We start from the raw sequence: 15,506 nt of genomic DNA on the forward strand, positions 1-15,506 counted from the left end.
CACCATGAACAACCCAGGGACATATTTACATTGTGTCATAGCAAAAGCACACCGTAACCAAGTAAAATACAAATGTAAGCACTTTTCCCATCTGTCCCAACTATACAATTCAAAGAATATATTTGCAAACAAGTAAAGAGCTTCCTAAGCAGGACTTAGAAGGCTGTATGGCTTACAAAATCATGGGGATGAAAACAGAAGTTTAAGGTGCCCTTGAAGGTTGGTTGTTTGGGTGGGGAGGACGGGGGTATACACCCAAAATGCAAAGGGAAGGCAGGCAGTGATTGAAGGATGCCCCTGAAAATGTGGTTGGGGGAGCCCCTTGTACATGTTATTTGTACAGGGCAAATAGGGATTAACACTTACATTCAATTATTCTTCCTCTGCTTTCTGGGAACACAACCCCTTTCAGAGCTAAAGAATAAATCTATTTTTGAAACCTTCAGAGAAAGAGATCCTACTACCTTCTTTGCTAATTCGTTATTATATTTAGCACTTCATGCTAAAGAAACATTCCCTCACTCTTAACCTCAAATTTTCACACACTGCTTCTTATACCTGTCTCTCATTCTCTTCGCAGTGGGGGGGGAGGGGCAATTGGGTACCATCTTTTATGTGATCCACTGGAGTTGAAAATACACACACACACACACACACACACACACACACACATACACAAGATCTACTTTTTTTCCTAGCTTAACCCTTTGATATAACCTAAATATATATAGTTGGTTTAAGCTGTTCTCTATATTTATGCTATTCTCAATATTCTAGTGACTTTCAAGAGCCAAAATGACTGAGTCACTCAAGAGTAATGACCCACTAAGAATATCTCTATTTACCAGTGTCTCTAATACCTAAAATGTCTATTAGATGAAATCATAGCTAATAAGATTTGCCATTCACTTACTCTTAAATTTAAGAAAAACTAAATAAATGAAAACTTAAAAAAAATAAGTCAAAATTTTTAAGTCCTCTAGTGGTGGGTATCAGAGATTTATTAAGACAGAAGCCTCAGATACAAAGGGAAAGAGACTAAAACTTATGTAAGTTAGAGGGCAAGCAAGAGCGGGAGAGAAATGCAGATCAAAAAGCTAGGTGAGAGGGAGGAAGAAAAGCCTTTCAGGCAGTTGAGCAAGATCTCAGAAGAAATTAAGTTTAGGCTTATTTGGCCTACAGAATTAGGATAGAATCAAAGGTTAAAAATCTAGGCAAAGTTAAGGACAAATTAAAGATGAAACTTTACCATCTATAACATATATTATGCACATTTTGAATATTCAGAATACTGAATACTGAAAATATAAAGTATTCTGGAGGCTATTCTTACGTAAGCTTCAGTTAGATATTGCTAATCGCCATGGTTTCCTAAATGCCAACCAATATAATTCCTATCAACCCTAAAGAACACGCAGGGTTCTATCTGAGATCCTACAAAAGTTGCATGCACTTTTCAGAAACCTAAAACTTTCAGATGGTTCCTAAGCCAGATGAGTTTTGAAACCCAGAGGTGCCAGTCTCCCCAAGAACATCAACCAGTTCCATCCCCCTACCCTATATCTCCCCCATCCTATATTGTCAGCACCCCTTTTCAACATGAAAAAAGTTAGAATGGGCATAACCCAAATATCCCTAAAGACTAGGAGAAGGATCAAAGGAAGAGGAGAAGTTATAAGAAAAGTTATGATTTAACAAATGAATAGGACTACTGAGTAATTATATTGATATTTCTTTTTAGTATCCAGTGTCTTGGAGCAGCTAGAAGGAAAAATCTGAAAAGGAAGAACTGTAACCCATACCAAACTCTGAAATCTGTTCCGTAACCACTTGTTAAAATTTACTTTGAAATCTATTACTTTTTTGTATATATGTTATATTTCACAATAAAAAGAAAAGGTAGTTGCTAGTATACTATCAAAAAATATAACTATAATTACAATGACCCAGTTAAAAAATGCTGGAAAGTAATGGGATAAGGTGTTAAGAAGACGAGAGTTTGAAAGCAATTTGACAGAGACCCAAGTATCACCCTTAAATGCCCTTATGTTGCCCCATCAAAATAGAGCATCAGTGTGCTTTACTATATATAAATTATATCTCTATAAAAAGAAGCAAAAAAATAAAAAGTAGGGCTTAGTTTGCAAAACTCTCTCTGTCCAGTCCTAGATGATTTTTATTGGAACCGTAATGTAACATTGCAACCTTCTTAAACTTACCCGTGAGAATTCCAGCCACCGATACTGAAAACGCCTGCTAAGGTTTGGAATTCTGGAATAAACCATCCTCCACCCCAAATAGTTGGCAATGGTCCTGTTTAACAAAGAGAGAAGTGCATTGATCATATTTCAGGTTGGCTTTTTTTTTTTTTCTTTTGCATGGGCAGGCACTGGGAATCCAACCCAGGTCTCCGGCATGGCAGACGAGAACTCTGCCTGCTGAGCCACTGTGCCCCAGCCTAGGTTGATTTTTGATGTTCTGCTCATACAAAAATACAGAACCTTTGCTTGAGAAAATGATATAAAATGATACAGTGTCAATAAGCTCAACCCAAAGTGTCCAAAACTGACTTGCTTTTCACCATCTAATACAGACAGATAAAATGAAGTTTTCAGCCCGGGCCTCTCAGTGAACATTTTGTTTTCTTTCTAAGGACAGAGTCTACCGCTGCCCAGCTTTCCATGTCTAGAAGTTGTCAATACCTTCTAATCAATTAGGTGACTTGATAAAATGCACATATATGTTTTGCCTTTGGAAACTAATGGCAATATATTGGCTAATACCAATTATTTAGATTTGCACACTGGTTCTGTATTTACTAGGTATGTAACCTTGGGAAAGTCATTTAAGTTCTGAGATTTTATCTTTCCTTGTCATACAATGAGAATGATTCCCTACCTCAGAGGGTTATTGAGGCTAAAATAAATAGCAAAATACTGGACAATGAGTACATTCTAGATGTATTTTGTTGCTATTCACTTTCAGATGAACAACTCCAAAAACTCATGTAATGCCCATAATGTACATTTTTTTAAAAATCTGTTACATTTTGTTAAGTAACATCTTTAAAGTACATTCTGCCTTTTCTCTATGCCCTGACCTCAGAAGGATATGTGATCTGAGTTAATTTCTTTCTCAATAGTGATGATGGATTTTTAATGACCCATCCCCTCCCAGCTTCACCATTACCATGGTGACTAATAATAGACATTCCTGAGATGGCTTTTGGGTCAGCCAGCCATGTGGGAGCAGTGTGACATGGTGAAGCTAACTGGCCCATCAAGAACAACTGACACCCTCATTTACATGGTGATCTAACTCAGGGGGACACGCATGCCTATCAGTAAAATATTTTTCAGCATATATACCTAATATATGCGTATTTAATTTAATTTATGTAGAGATATATAGATAAATTAAATATATGTGTATTTAATTTAAACCAATGGACTAATACATTAGGAATATTTTTAAACAAATACAAAAATAGAAATTTAGAAAGATGAGATAAAATGAAACAAAAGTATTTCTAAATCACTAGTTAATCTTTCAAGTACTATTAGTTAATTCTTTAAGACACATTATCCATATGAAATAAGGTTTATACAATAATGACAGTGGAGGTAAATCCACATTTCAAATAATCTTCTTGACTATTCAAAAAGTTTTTGACCATATTCTTATCAGATCTAACTTAACACACTCCCCCTACTGTTTTTACCTTGTCATCTGACTAACCAAGATGGTATACTAGAGTAAGAGTAGGGTCACTACTGCCATTTTCTTGCCATTCATTTGTGTGTACATTATTCGTAATAACCTTGATTTCAGTTTCTCTGCAAGAATTTTTTTTAGGCCACTGGTCCATTTTGTAAATTTAAATTGGATAATAAAATCTATAAATTTACATGTACATGTAAACTGCTGGACAATGTTTTCAATATATTGAAAACAAACAAGTGAGGGTGACACTACCGCCATCATGTGTGTCATATGGATCAAAGGAGGCACCCATATACATCTATATTTTAGAACTTGACAAAACTTATTTATATTTAAATTTTTAAAAATAAAGCTCTATAGAAGTTCTACCTTTTTTACTTGGGACATAAAGAATCATGTTGGAGTATGTACGCTCCCCGTGGGAGACCACTGCTCTAACCAACAAAGTCCAGCCCCCATCAATGCTCTGTTGAGGTCACTACAATAAATGTGGTTTTAGATCACTGCTTTGAAGCTTTTGATTTCACATCCTTACATTCCTGAGCAAGATGAGAGGTGTTGACTGAACACTTATTGTTGGCTAGATACTGCACCAGATGCTCTGAGGAATATAAAACAACAGAAACTCAGTCTGAGAACTTAAGAGACTAGTTGGGGACACACAACTTCGGATTTCATCTTGTTCATATAATCAGGTTTTTTATTTGAAGGGATACACTGTAAGTACACAAGGGATCCTCTGTCATTCACCCAACTGATATATCCTGAGCATCCGAGTACGTACTGCTAGTTCTAGGTGCTAGGGAAATGGAAAGGTGAGAAAGGTATAGCCCCTGGGTTACTGAAACTTTTAGGAGAGATGAGGCAAGAGAATAAATGATAATCTGGCCAACTCTAGCATATAAAAGAAAGGATTCACAAAGTGCATTAGACACCTCGCAGGAAGGAGAGCATACTTCCAACTGAGGAATAAAGGTAGGCTTCATGAGAAGGATAGGGCTTGCACTGTGCCTAAGAGTTGGAAGACTTTGGTGTTTGGCTCAAGAAAAATGCATTCTGGACAGGCTAACAAAGGAAAAGGCTTCTGTTAGAGGGGATACTGAGCAAGAAGTCTAGCTACATTGGGGAGACACAGGTAGCAATCAAGGTCCACTGTCTAGAATACCAGGTCTGACCCTGACCCTAACACAAGAACTGTTTGTTTTTCAACCTTAAAACACTGCTTGTTGGGTATGAGCGGTGTGCTGAACCCATAGGTATAAAATAGGAGGAGGCCAATGGCTGGCAAATGTCCTTAAATGAATTCAAAAGATATTCCCTCAAAGGGGCAGTGATGAGCCAGATTAGCTGGGGAAATTGTAGGATAGGACCTGATAGTTGGGGCAGAAAGGGCAGTAAAGAGGAAGTATGATGGGGTTTTAGAAGAGTCGCCCTTTTCCTGCACCCCTAAAATCATGCCATATAGATAGCTTACATTATCTGTTTCCTCACAGCTCCACTAGAGGAGCGATGCTGTTATACCCATTTTACATAGAAGGAAACTTGAGGCTTAGAACATTAAGTACCTTCTCACCATCATAGAGTTAATGGGTCTCAACCTTAGTAGATTCAGCCAGGAGCTTTAGCAGTCCAGATGTCCAGTCCATGCCAGACTAATTAAATAAGAATCTCTTGGGTGGGACCCTGCATAAGTATTGTTTTTAAATCACCCCAGCTAAGTCCAACAGGCAGCCAAGTTTGAGAACCACTGTAGTAAACGATGGATGCTAGACTAGGTTTCAGTGTGGCTGACTCTAAAGTCTCTGTGCTTTTCACTACACGACCGGAAGATGAAATAACACTTCTAGTTCAGCAAAGACTTCCTTGCTAGTCACAGAGACCCCAAAACACTCTGATAAAGGCACTTACATAGGTACAAAAGAAGAAAAGGTGTGAAATCTTCACGGCTAAGGTATTACTAAGATGACAGCATAACACCACCACCTGTGAGAGCTGAAAGATGGAATGTAGCAAGACATTGGTGCTGCTGTTTCTCCAGTATGTTATAAATACACTGACAGAACACTATGGAGCACAGCTTTGGAGTGCTAATATTACCATACCAGGAGAAGATATGATAGTAAAGACTGAATCACTGCCACCTAATGCTCAGATACATCAAAAAACAAAAATCAGACTCAGCAATAGTCCTTGAAAATAATACATCTTTTTTTTCTTCAAAAAGCATTTTCAGCAGTATGGTAATTTTCCCAAATGGCAATAAATAAAATGGAGGAAAGCAAAGCACTCCCCAGGAGAAAACCCACCACTAAAATAGAAGCATGAATTCATTTCCCAAAGCCTCTGACTTGGAAGTTTTATTTTTTTTATTTTTTAAGTAGCATTGGCTGGCCCATTTCAATTAGTGACAACTTACACTTATATTGCATTTAAGAAATCATAAAGTAACTTTTTGATCCTCATGACAATTCTATGGGGCAGTTATTATTAATACTATCCCCATTCTCATATTAAAAAAAAACAGGTCAGAGACCAAGGGACTTCCAAGGAAGTATCAAATCTGGGACTAACATTTGGGTCTTCAAATTCCAAAGCTTGCATTTGCTCCTCTCTGTCAATGCTACCTAAGTTGAGCCAAAGATGTTCTTCTCAAAAGTCCTCAAAACCAAAGAATTACCAAACCTAATTACCAAAAATTACCCAGAAATATGTCAAAGTCAGTGGTTCTCAAACTGTGACCCTGAACCAGCAGCTTCAGGATCACCTGAGAACATGTTAGAAAATTCCTGAGCCTCACCTCAAACCTACTTAATCAGAAACTGTGGGGGATGGGGTCCAGCAGTCTATATTTTAACAAGCCCTCCATGTGATTCTGAGGTATATCAGATTTGAGAACCACTGGTCAAGGAGAATCCCATCTCCTCACGTTTCTGCATGCACAGCTAAACTAGGACTTCCTAAATCCTAGATCAGTTTTACATTAACTTTAATGTGTACATGAATCCCTTAAGGATCTTATTAAATTACAAATTCTGATCCAGTAGGTCTGGGATGGGGCCTGACATTCTGCCTTTTTTTTTTTTTTTTGGCCTATTTGCATGGTATAAATATTTCCACCATGGTCAATTTCAAATTACCAATGTGAGATCACTGACCACAGAGCTGGAAAAGATGCACACATCAAGGGATCCAGGTACATCACTGTGTTCTCACATTTTTTCCATCTTGAACAACTTCTCCTTCCCCATAGGCAGCCTTCAGCTGATGCCTCTGAACAGCCCTGTTCTGGTTACTTACTCCCTTGTACCTTAAGTGCCAATATGTTCATGGGACCACCATTTCTCATTGCTCCAGTTTTGTGCCATGCACCCCCTACCAAAGAATCTATGCCACTGCCCCACAGCCACTCAGCCAGGAGAGTCTTAATCTTATCAGGCTGGCAGTAGGTGTGATATAAGAGGGAAGGCAGCAGTCAAAATATGAGCAGCTGATACTAAATCAGAATAGATTTGGAACCCTGAAATATAGCAGGAAAACTGCTTAACACTTAAAAAAAAAAAAAAGAAAAGCACTGAAATGTCAAAACTGAGTCTCTTTTACATACAGTGAAATGTATGGAAAAGAGGCAGGATATAGAAATGAGGGAACCCACTTTAGAGTTTCAGCTATGCTTCCTCTCAGAGGTGTGTCCTTGGGAAAGTTGCTTCCAGGGAAAAAGTGGGAGGGTGCTTGGGCCATTAAGCTGATGCCTTTCCTCTAGACTTTTTTTGTTTTTTTGTTTTTTTGGCATGGGCAGGCTCTGGGAATTGAACTCGGATCTCCAGCATAGCAGGCAAGAATTCTGCCACTGAGCCACCGTTGCATTGCCCTCCTCTAGACTTTCTGAGCTCAAACTAGCCCATCAAACCCTACCCAGCTCTCTCTCCTCCTGCCTTGAAGGCATCATCCACATTCACTCTGGTCCCACCACCAGAGATGCCCAACAATCCTTTTCCTTCCACTCTCCCTTACCTAGAAAACTTTTCCTTTATCCTTTCGGGTTCTGCTCATATGTTAGCTTCTGCATGGTGGTGATGGGCCTCTGGTTAACATCTAGAAATTGTTAGGAAGGGTCTACTATGTGAGACGCACTGTGCTAGGCCCGTCATACAAATGATGATGGGAGTGCCTGGCATCAGGGTATTCACTATGTCATGGGGGGTAAGAGGGAAGCAAGAAAAATGGTCATTTCAAGAAAATAAGAGAAGTTCTTTGATAGAGGTATGCCTAGGGAAATTCTAACTCCTTTTCTTCCTGGGCGCAGAGCCAGACTGTTTCTCAACCTCCCTTGCAATTAGATGGGGTCATATGACTGCATTCTGAGCAAGAGAATATGGGTAGAAACGATGTACACTGCTTCTAGGCCTCCCCATAAAAACCTCTCATGTAATTCTCCACCCTCTCCACCTATCCCATCCACCAGTTGAATGGAGAGGATTCAAAACATCCAGAGGAGGGAAGAACCACAAAATGGAAGGAGCCTGGAATCCTGAGTCACAGCTTTGACGCAAGCTGCCTCACAGGGACACCCATGTTGGACTGTTTCATGAGCAGAGAGTAAAATTTTTATTGACCAAGACAATGAGAGTTTAGAGGTACCTATTCCAGCATTTGGCACACCCTGCTTAATATGATGACTCTAGGGACCCAAGAAGGCATCTCCTTGAGCACCCTCGCAGAGCCACACAAGTAAGGATCAAACCTGATCAGCAATAGACAACACTTACTGTGCTATGCAAATAAAGTATGATCATCTGTCATTTCATGATGCATACAGTATCTTGCAATCTTACAAGAATACCCAGAATACAAGTTGTTTCTGATGAACGAGTTGTTGAGTGGTAAGCAACTGCGTGAAAGAGATTTGTTTTGTCTTTATTTTTAAATGGAGTTTTAAATGTAAATAACATCTGCAGGTAATTTCTCTCTGTTTTCTCCTATTGTCATTTACAATGTTTACATCTATTCAATTATCATTTTGACAGGAATGAGATGAAAATCTCCCTCTAATCACAATCTTTTCTTTCCTGGTCCCATTTGTTATAAAAGGTTCTGCAATTCTAAAGCATAATCATCACCATATATACAATTTTTCTAATAACAGTGAACTTAGGTCTACTCTATCCCCTGGTTATAAATTAGGCTTCTCTGGAAATCAACTTAATACAATTTCCAAAAGTACCTACTAATTTACAACTGAAACTGACTTGCCGGACACTGAAGAATGAATACACAGCATAGCAAACTCCACACATACACATACCTACCTCTAGATTCAATCCTCATTTTGAAAAATTTTCAAGGAATCATTGTTTATCTCTAAATGGTAGTACTTCAAATGAATTTGTTGTTTCTTTCCTTCCCTTCCTGCAAGCTTTTCTCAAAGAACACATATTGCTCTTATCATCAGAGGATATCAAATTTAAAAGAACAGAAGCTCTTCAAAGTTGTCTAAGTGTTTCCATGGGTGATGATAGATGCTAAATTTTACTCCTAAGACTTCCGTAGATAACTTTTCTTTTTAAATAACTTCTGGAAACACAGATAGCTTTGTCTGAGTCCAAATAAGAAAATACGATTTTTAATCATGACCCAGCAATTAGCTTAGTAAATTGTCTTTATAAACTACTTGACTTTTTTTTGTTTTCACAGGCAGGCACTGGGAATAAAACCTGGGTCTTTGGCATGGCAGGTGACAATTCTACCACTGAGCCACCATCGCACCGCCCACCCTACCCTACTTGGCTTTTTATGCTTTGTTTTCTGGAGTCAAATATGAGTGATTTAATAAACATGTAAAAGTCCCTTTCCTGGGCACTTTAAGGATTCCTTTCCTTGCAGTGATATAGTAGCAAAGCAACAAATTCTAAACCATTCTCTCAAATAAGAAAAACCTGGCAGTTTCTAAAGTTGTGCAGTTTTCTACCGCCCTCACGGTGACCTTATGTCTCTTCAATACAGGCACTTTGGTTTATTGCCACAAAATGACTTACAGGCTAGAAAGAAATCAGAAGAAAGAAGCAAAAGACTGAGAATGAACAAGAAAAAAAGATGTTCATATAGAAATCTCAGAAAATAACATCATTATATAACTAGTCCCCAAAACTGATAAACAATTTAGGCCTTTGGAGAGAATAGTATGGAGGAAGACCAGAAATAAGGGGCAAAAATATTGCATGCTTGTTGTCACTACAGAAAGTAAATAACACCAGGCAATGGGACTGGCTAATTTGTCACAAAGGGCACCACAATTTTCCCTATGAGTCTTTTGATACATCATTCCTGAAAAACATTTTTCAAAGGAAAACCAAAAGTTGCAGTAAAATTCACATGAAAATTCTTACTTCTTCCTTTCAGAGCCCAAAATCCTAAACAAATCCTTAAAGTACTGTGGGACGCGGACCACCACATTTTCTGAGGGGCCAATGTCCTTCAGGTGGGGATACAGTTTAGTGTCGATGACTTTCTTGACGTAGCCCAGCCAGTCAAACTGAGGTAAAAGAGAGAGAGAAACAAAGAGGAGAGAACCTCTGTTAAGCAGCAAGTAAGAAGAAAGGCAAATCAAGCCATGGAACAAATCCATAATCCTATTACCTTAATCATAAATGGAACCTGTGTTCTGGTACTATCTACCTATGGGCAACACACCTGCACTCATACAATAATATGCTCACTTGTACCCATGGCCCCTCCTGCACTCTCCCTCTCCTCTCCATCCTGAACTCCTCCCTCTTTCATTCTCTCCCCACCCTGCTCTCTCCCCATCCTGTACACTTCCTCTATTCTATGTTTTGCCTCCCCCCTTCCTTCTTTCCTTTCTATACTCCCTCCCTCCCTCCTCCACATTCCCTTCCTTCTCTCCTGTACTCTCTCTCCCTTTTTCCTGGATTGTCTCTCTATCCTGCACTCTCCTTCGTTCCTTCCTTCATTCATTTACTTGCAGATACCCGGGTAAATTACTGGTCTCTCTGGCATAGCCTTTCTAAACAAAGAAGAAAACAAGCAACAGCAAAAGGTAAATGTCTCCATTGTTCAGAGCATCATAATTTTACCTAAAACACCATTTGGTGTTTTAGATTAGCTACCCTAAAAGTCATTTCCAAACTTTTTTCTGCTCCCTTCCCTTGCCTGCACTATTGAAATGGAAAACCAGTTACTCAATTGCCCAGCCTCTCATGTAGGTAGGGTTGACTATGTGACCCAAACCTAATGGATAAGAATAAGGGAAGTGGGCCATGGTGGCTCAGCAGGCAGAGTTCCCGCCTGCCATGCCAGAGTCCCGTTTGATTCCTGGTGCCTGCCCACGCCAAAAAAAAAAAAGAATAAGGGGAATACATCTGGGTATATTCTGGAAAGGCTTTTATTCCTTCTAACAAAAGAACCATACATGGCTATCACTGGCTCGTCCCCCTTCTTCCTGCCCTGATGGCAAATGTAATATATGGAGCTATGGTAGCCATCTTGTAACTATGAGTCATCAAATATGACATTAAAAACCCAACATACTAAGAAGAGTGAAGCGGATAGAACTTGAGTCCTTGATGAAACTGTTAAACAGTTGAACAAACACCAGCAACCACCTATGTCTAGACTTTCATCATGTGAGAAACAGACTTTAAGTTTTTAAGCTTCTGTTTGAAAGATTTCCTGCTTCTTGCAGCAGAAAGCATTCCTTTTCTTATGTACAGACAAGGAATATTTTATGTGATCACTGACAAACATAGCACCCAAAAACTGATAGTCGGTTTTACAAAGCAAAAATTTATACACATATGAAATACAATCACTTGTAAAATTATCACTTAAGGTAAATTTCCTGGTTAGTTGTCACTAACCTCAGGTATCAGAGCACTCAGTTCAGAAATATTCATTTTGTTGTACATGGCCTCACTGGTTCGGTTTTCATGTGGAATCATTATCTGTTGGAAGGAGATTTTGGTTATTTTTTTCGAATGAACCACTTCTTACTGCAAGACTACTTTCTATATGTACCAAAACATCTGCATAGTATTATAGTTTTTCAAGACTTTGGTGTGGTGCCCAACTTGGGGAGAGAAAAAAAGACATCACTGCAGGCAGGTTTAAGATACAGAAAAAATAAAGGAAACTTTCACATCCTGTTCATTGTGAAATATCTGCCCTAATACAAAAAGGACTGTCTGGAATTCCTTCCTCATCTATAATGTGAATGGGTAAAGTATACAGCAGGTGAGGTTTTGACAGCCAGACTGAAGTTGGATGACTGAGGCAAATATCCCACTTTCACCAGTGATACCCAGATAATGACCTCAATATTTTATGACCCATCTCTTCATTCCTCAGTGAAAATTTTCACTGAAGAACAGTAAAATTTCCGGATACCACTGCTGCCTGTGATAATTCTACCCATGTTAGATTTTCTCTACAACTCATGTCCCTATGTCCCCCTTTTCTTTCCTGTTTCTTCGAACTTGAGTTTCCCCTTACCCCCATTGCTGGATATATGGATTCAATTATGACCTAGAACCCATTTCAAAATCCACATCTCTAGTCCTGACTCTTCACACTCTATTTCCAATATTCATGGTCTTGACCATTTTGCCGACAACAGACCTAAGCTTCTAGACTCTGTCATGCTTAATCTAATCTATAAACAGCAGCAACGATCATCTTCCTCAAGAGCCATCTTAATAATTTCCATTCAAAGGCAATAGCTACCAATACCTATTCCTGAATGGTATCATGATTTTGTCTTGAAACCTTCCATCATCTGAGTCCCTTGCATTAAACTTGCCACCTTCTACTTTTACCTCACACATGACTCTCCAACCCTTGCACCCCCATCCCACCATCCCCATGGTTTGAACTGTGACTCACCACACCTGGCATGAGATTCATTTTTCTACTAAGACTTTCCAGTTAAATTCTACTTGGCTCCAATCACGAGAGCCCCTATATTAACAAGACCTAGTCCTTGTGCACACATCTCTCCATCTAGGATCAGGTAAGCTCACATTTTCATGACATTTACAAGGACTTATTTATCTGTCCTGTCATGTCTCCCCAGCCTCAAAAGTTTCTCTAGAACTATGTGTCTCACTTATTCTGAATGTTGCTAGTGACCTGGGGTGCAAGAGTTTGAGGTGAACATTTCAATGAAGCCAAAAATCCAAACACAGCGGATTTTTTCAAGGCAAAATCAGAAGGCTGAGTGGTGGACACCTTCCCCCCTTTTTCTAAACTCTTCAGTGACCTTAACTTTTCCCTGTGCTCCCTACAAACAGCATTGTGCCTCTCTGTGAATCACTGCCTCAGAGAATGTTGACACCCCTCCTCCTACCCACCCTTCTCCTCCCTCCACTCAGGTTGGCAGCCCCAGGTTAGAGCCATTTGGCCTCACAGCTGCTTTCACCTCCCTACCAGCCTCCCCTGCCCTACCCCACCCCACCTTGGATTTCTCACTTCATTTAGCCTCTTGACAATTCCCAGTTTTGCCTCAGCCTTTTTGGTCCAAGGCCCTGGCTCAGGTCTCAAGGCTTTCCTCACTCTATCAGAGTTTCAGTCCAACTTAGAGCTCTGGGCCTCCTATTTGCTTGGGGAGATAATCCATACAGCCTCTACACATGGCTTACAGACATAGTATTTGACTCCAAAATATCTTCAGCTGTAATAACAGGAGACCCTAAGAATCATCAATCCTCACAGTCTTCAGAGGTGATGTACAGAAGTAAACTTTTTGTACTGCAAGTAGGAGTGTGGAGACAGGTATACATGTACATCAGAGCAGAAATAGCAGCAGCAGAGAGAAAGAGTCAGAGATACAGAGAAACAAACTAATTCCTTCTGTCTTCATGCCTACTCTATACCTCAACACCATACCACCACCTCACCCCAACAAAAAAGCAATAAAAACTTGGACTCTTACTTCAGAATTCTTACCAACTTCCATTATAAAAAAGACTAAGGTTTTAGTTTCCTAGAATGCTCAAAGCAGGTACCATGAGATGCCTTGGCTTTAACAATGGGAATTTATTAGCTAACAAGCTTGCAGTTTTAAGGCTGAGAAAATGTCCAAATCAAGGCAATGCTTTCTTCCCGAAGACCAGCTGCCAACAATCCTGGCCTCTGCCATATGGCAAGGCACCTAGTGGCATCTTCCATCTTTTATTGCATTTAGCTTTTTGCTTCCTTGGTGTGCTCTTGCACACACATGCGCACTCTCTCTCTCTCTTCATCCCATTTATAAAAGGCCCCAGCAAAAGGATTAAATCCCATCCTGAATAAGGTGGGCCATATCTTAACTGAAGTAGATCCTCGAAAGATCCTATGTACAATGGGTCCACCCCACAGGAATGGATTAAATTTAAGAACATGTTTTTCTGGCATACATTCAGGCCCAAACCACCACCACACTTCACCATCTGGATCCCAAAAAGACATATTCTTTCTATATGCAAAATACATTCGTTCCATCACAATAACCCAAAAGCCCTAAGTCATTTAAGTTACAAAACCAAGTACAAAATAGTTATAGGTGTCTATCCCAGGGCATAATTCCCTTTCATCTGCGGACCTGTGAAACTAGAGAACAAGTTATTTGCTTCCAATGTACAATGGAGGGATAGTCATAAGCTAAGTATTCCCATTCCCAAAGGAACAAATCAGAAGGAAAATAGGGGTCACCGGTCCCAGACAATACTGAAACCCTGCAGGGCATACTCCATTAGATTTCAAAGTATGAGCATCATCTATGGAACAATGTTTTGTCCTCTAGACCTGGTGGAGCAGTAGCCCCACCCTTTCCAAGGGCTTGCGCACTGGCCATGCTCTCTCTGAATACTGGGATGAAGGCTCCAAAATCTCCTAGACATCTGAGAAAACTGGGGTGGTAACATTCTTCCTGAACAATGGGCCAGAAGGCCTGCCCTCTTCAAGCACCAGGGCACACTCACCCTTTCCACACACATGGGTGGGCTTGCTCTCTTGGCCTGAGAAGATATTTTTGGTACAGGCCCCAGCTTCCATGGTTCTGCCTTTGAAGTCATTCTCCTTTCAATCTGTCCCTTTCTGTCCCTTTAAATCCAGGCTGGCAGTGGTTCCATTCATACAGATCTTGCAAAAAAGTTGTCAGTTTTGCTCGTAGTACACAGGGGTCCAAACCATCAGACAAGAGAGCTTTCTACAAATGCTTTCTGGGTAACTACATTTCTGACTTGCACTTCCATGTTCAGTTAAACGCTCACATAGAGCACTATTCTCTGGGGACTCATCTTCTGGAAGCTTAGAATTTTCCAAACCATTAGTTTCTGGTTTCTTTGTACTCAGGAGTTCAATTCTCAGCTTATCCCTTTCCTCTCACATTCTACTATACGCTTTAAGGAGAAACCAGGCTGCACTTTCCACATTTAGTCTGGAAATTTCCTCAGTTAAATATTCAGCTTATCGCTTTCAAATTCTGCCTTCCAACCAACATCAGAACTCAATTTTACCAAGTTCTCTGCCACTTTAAAACAGGGATCATCTTTCTTCCAGTTTGCAATGACACAGTAATTTCTAAGACCTCATCAAAAGTATCTGAGCATCCATTATTCTACCAAATATGGTAGTCTCTTCAAAGCAATCTAGGCCTTTTCTATCAAGCACTGCACACTTCTTCCAGCTTCTACCCATTACCCAATTCCTAAGCCATTTCCACATTTTTTGTTATTTGCAATTATAGCACCCCACTCTTCTGCTACCAAAATCTGTTTTAATTTCCGAGGCTG

At 39.8% G+C, this 15,506-nt stretch overlaps 1 protein-coding gene across 5 annotated transcripts in view; it reads right to left on the minus strand.

Moving 5' to 3' along the window:
• The window catches only part of PHEX (phosphate regulating endopeptidase X-linked), a 291,954-nt gene that overhangs the window by 194,479 nt on the left and 81,969 nt on the right, over positions 1-15,506 (minus strand). For all 5 annotated transcript variants that reach the window (XM_077146746.1, XM_077146741.1, XM_077146742.1 and 2 more), the window contains 3 exons: positions 11,598-11,681; positions 10,107-10,252; positions 2,220-2,313 (listed from right to left, as the gene is read on the minus strand). In XM_077146746.1, coding sequence (XP_077002861.1) covers positions 2,220-2,313; positions 10,107-10,252; positions 11,598-11,681 — 324 coding nt within the window. The remainder of the gene's footprint in view (positions 1-2,219; positions 2,314-10,106; positions 10,253-11,597; positions 11,682-15,506) is intronic.

Source organism: Tamandua tetradactyla, chromosome X, assembly GCF_023851605.1.
Source record: "Tamandua tetradactyla isolate mTamTet1 chromosome X, mTamTet1.pri, whole genome shotgun sequence".
Lineage (NCBI taxonomy): Eukaryota > Metazoa > Chordata > Mammalia > Pilosa > Myrmecophagidae > Tamandua > Tamandua tetradactyla.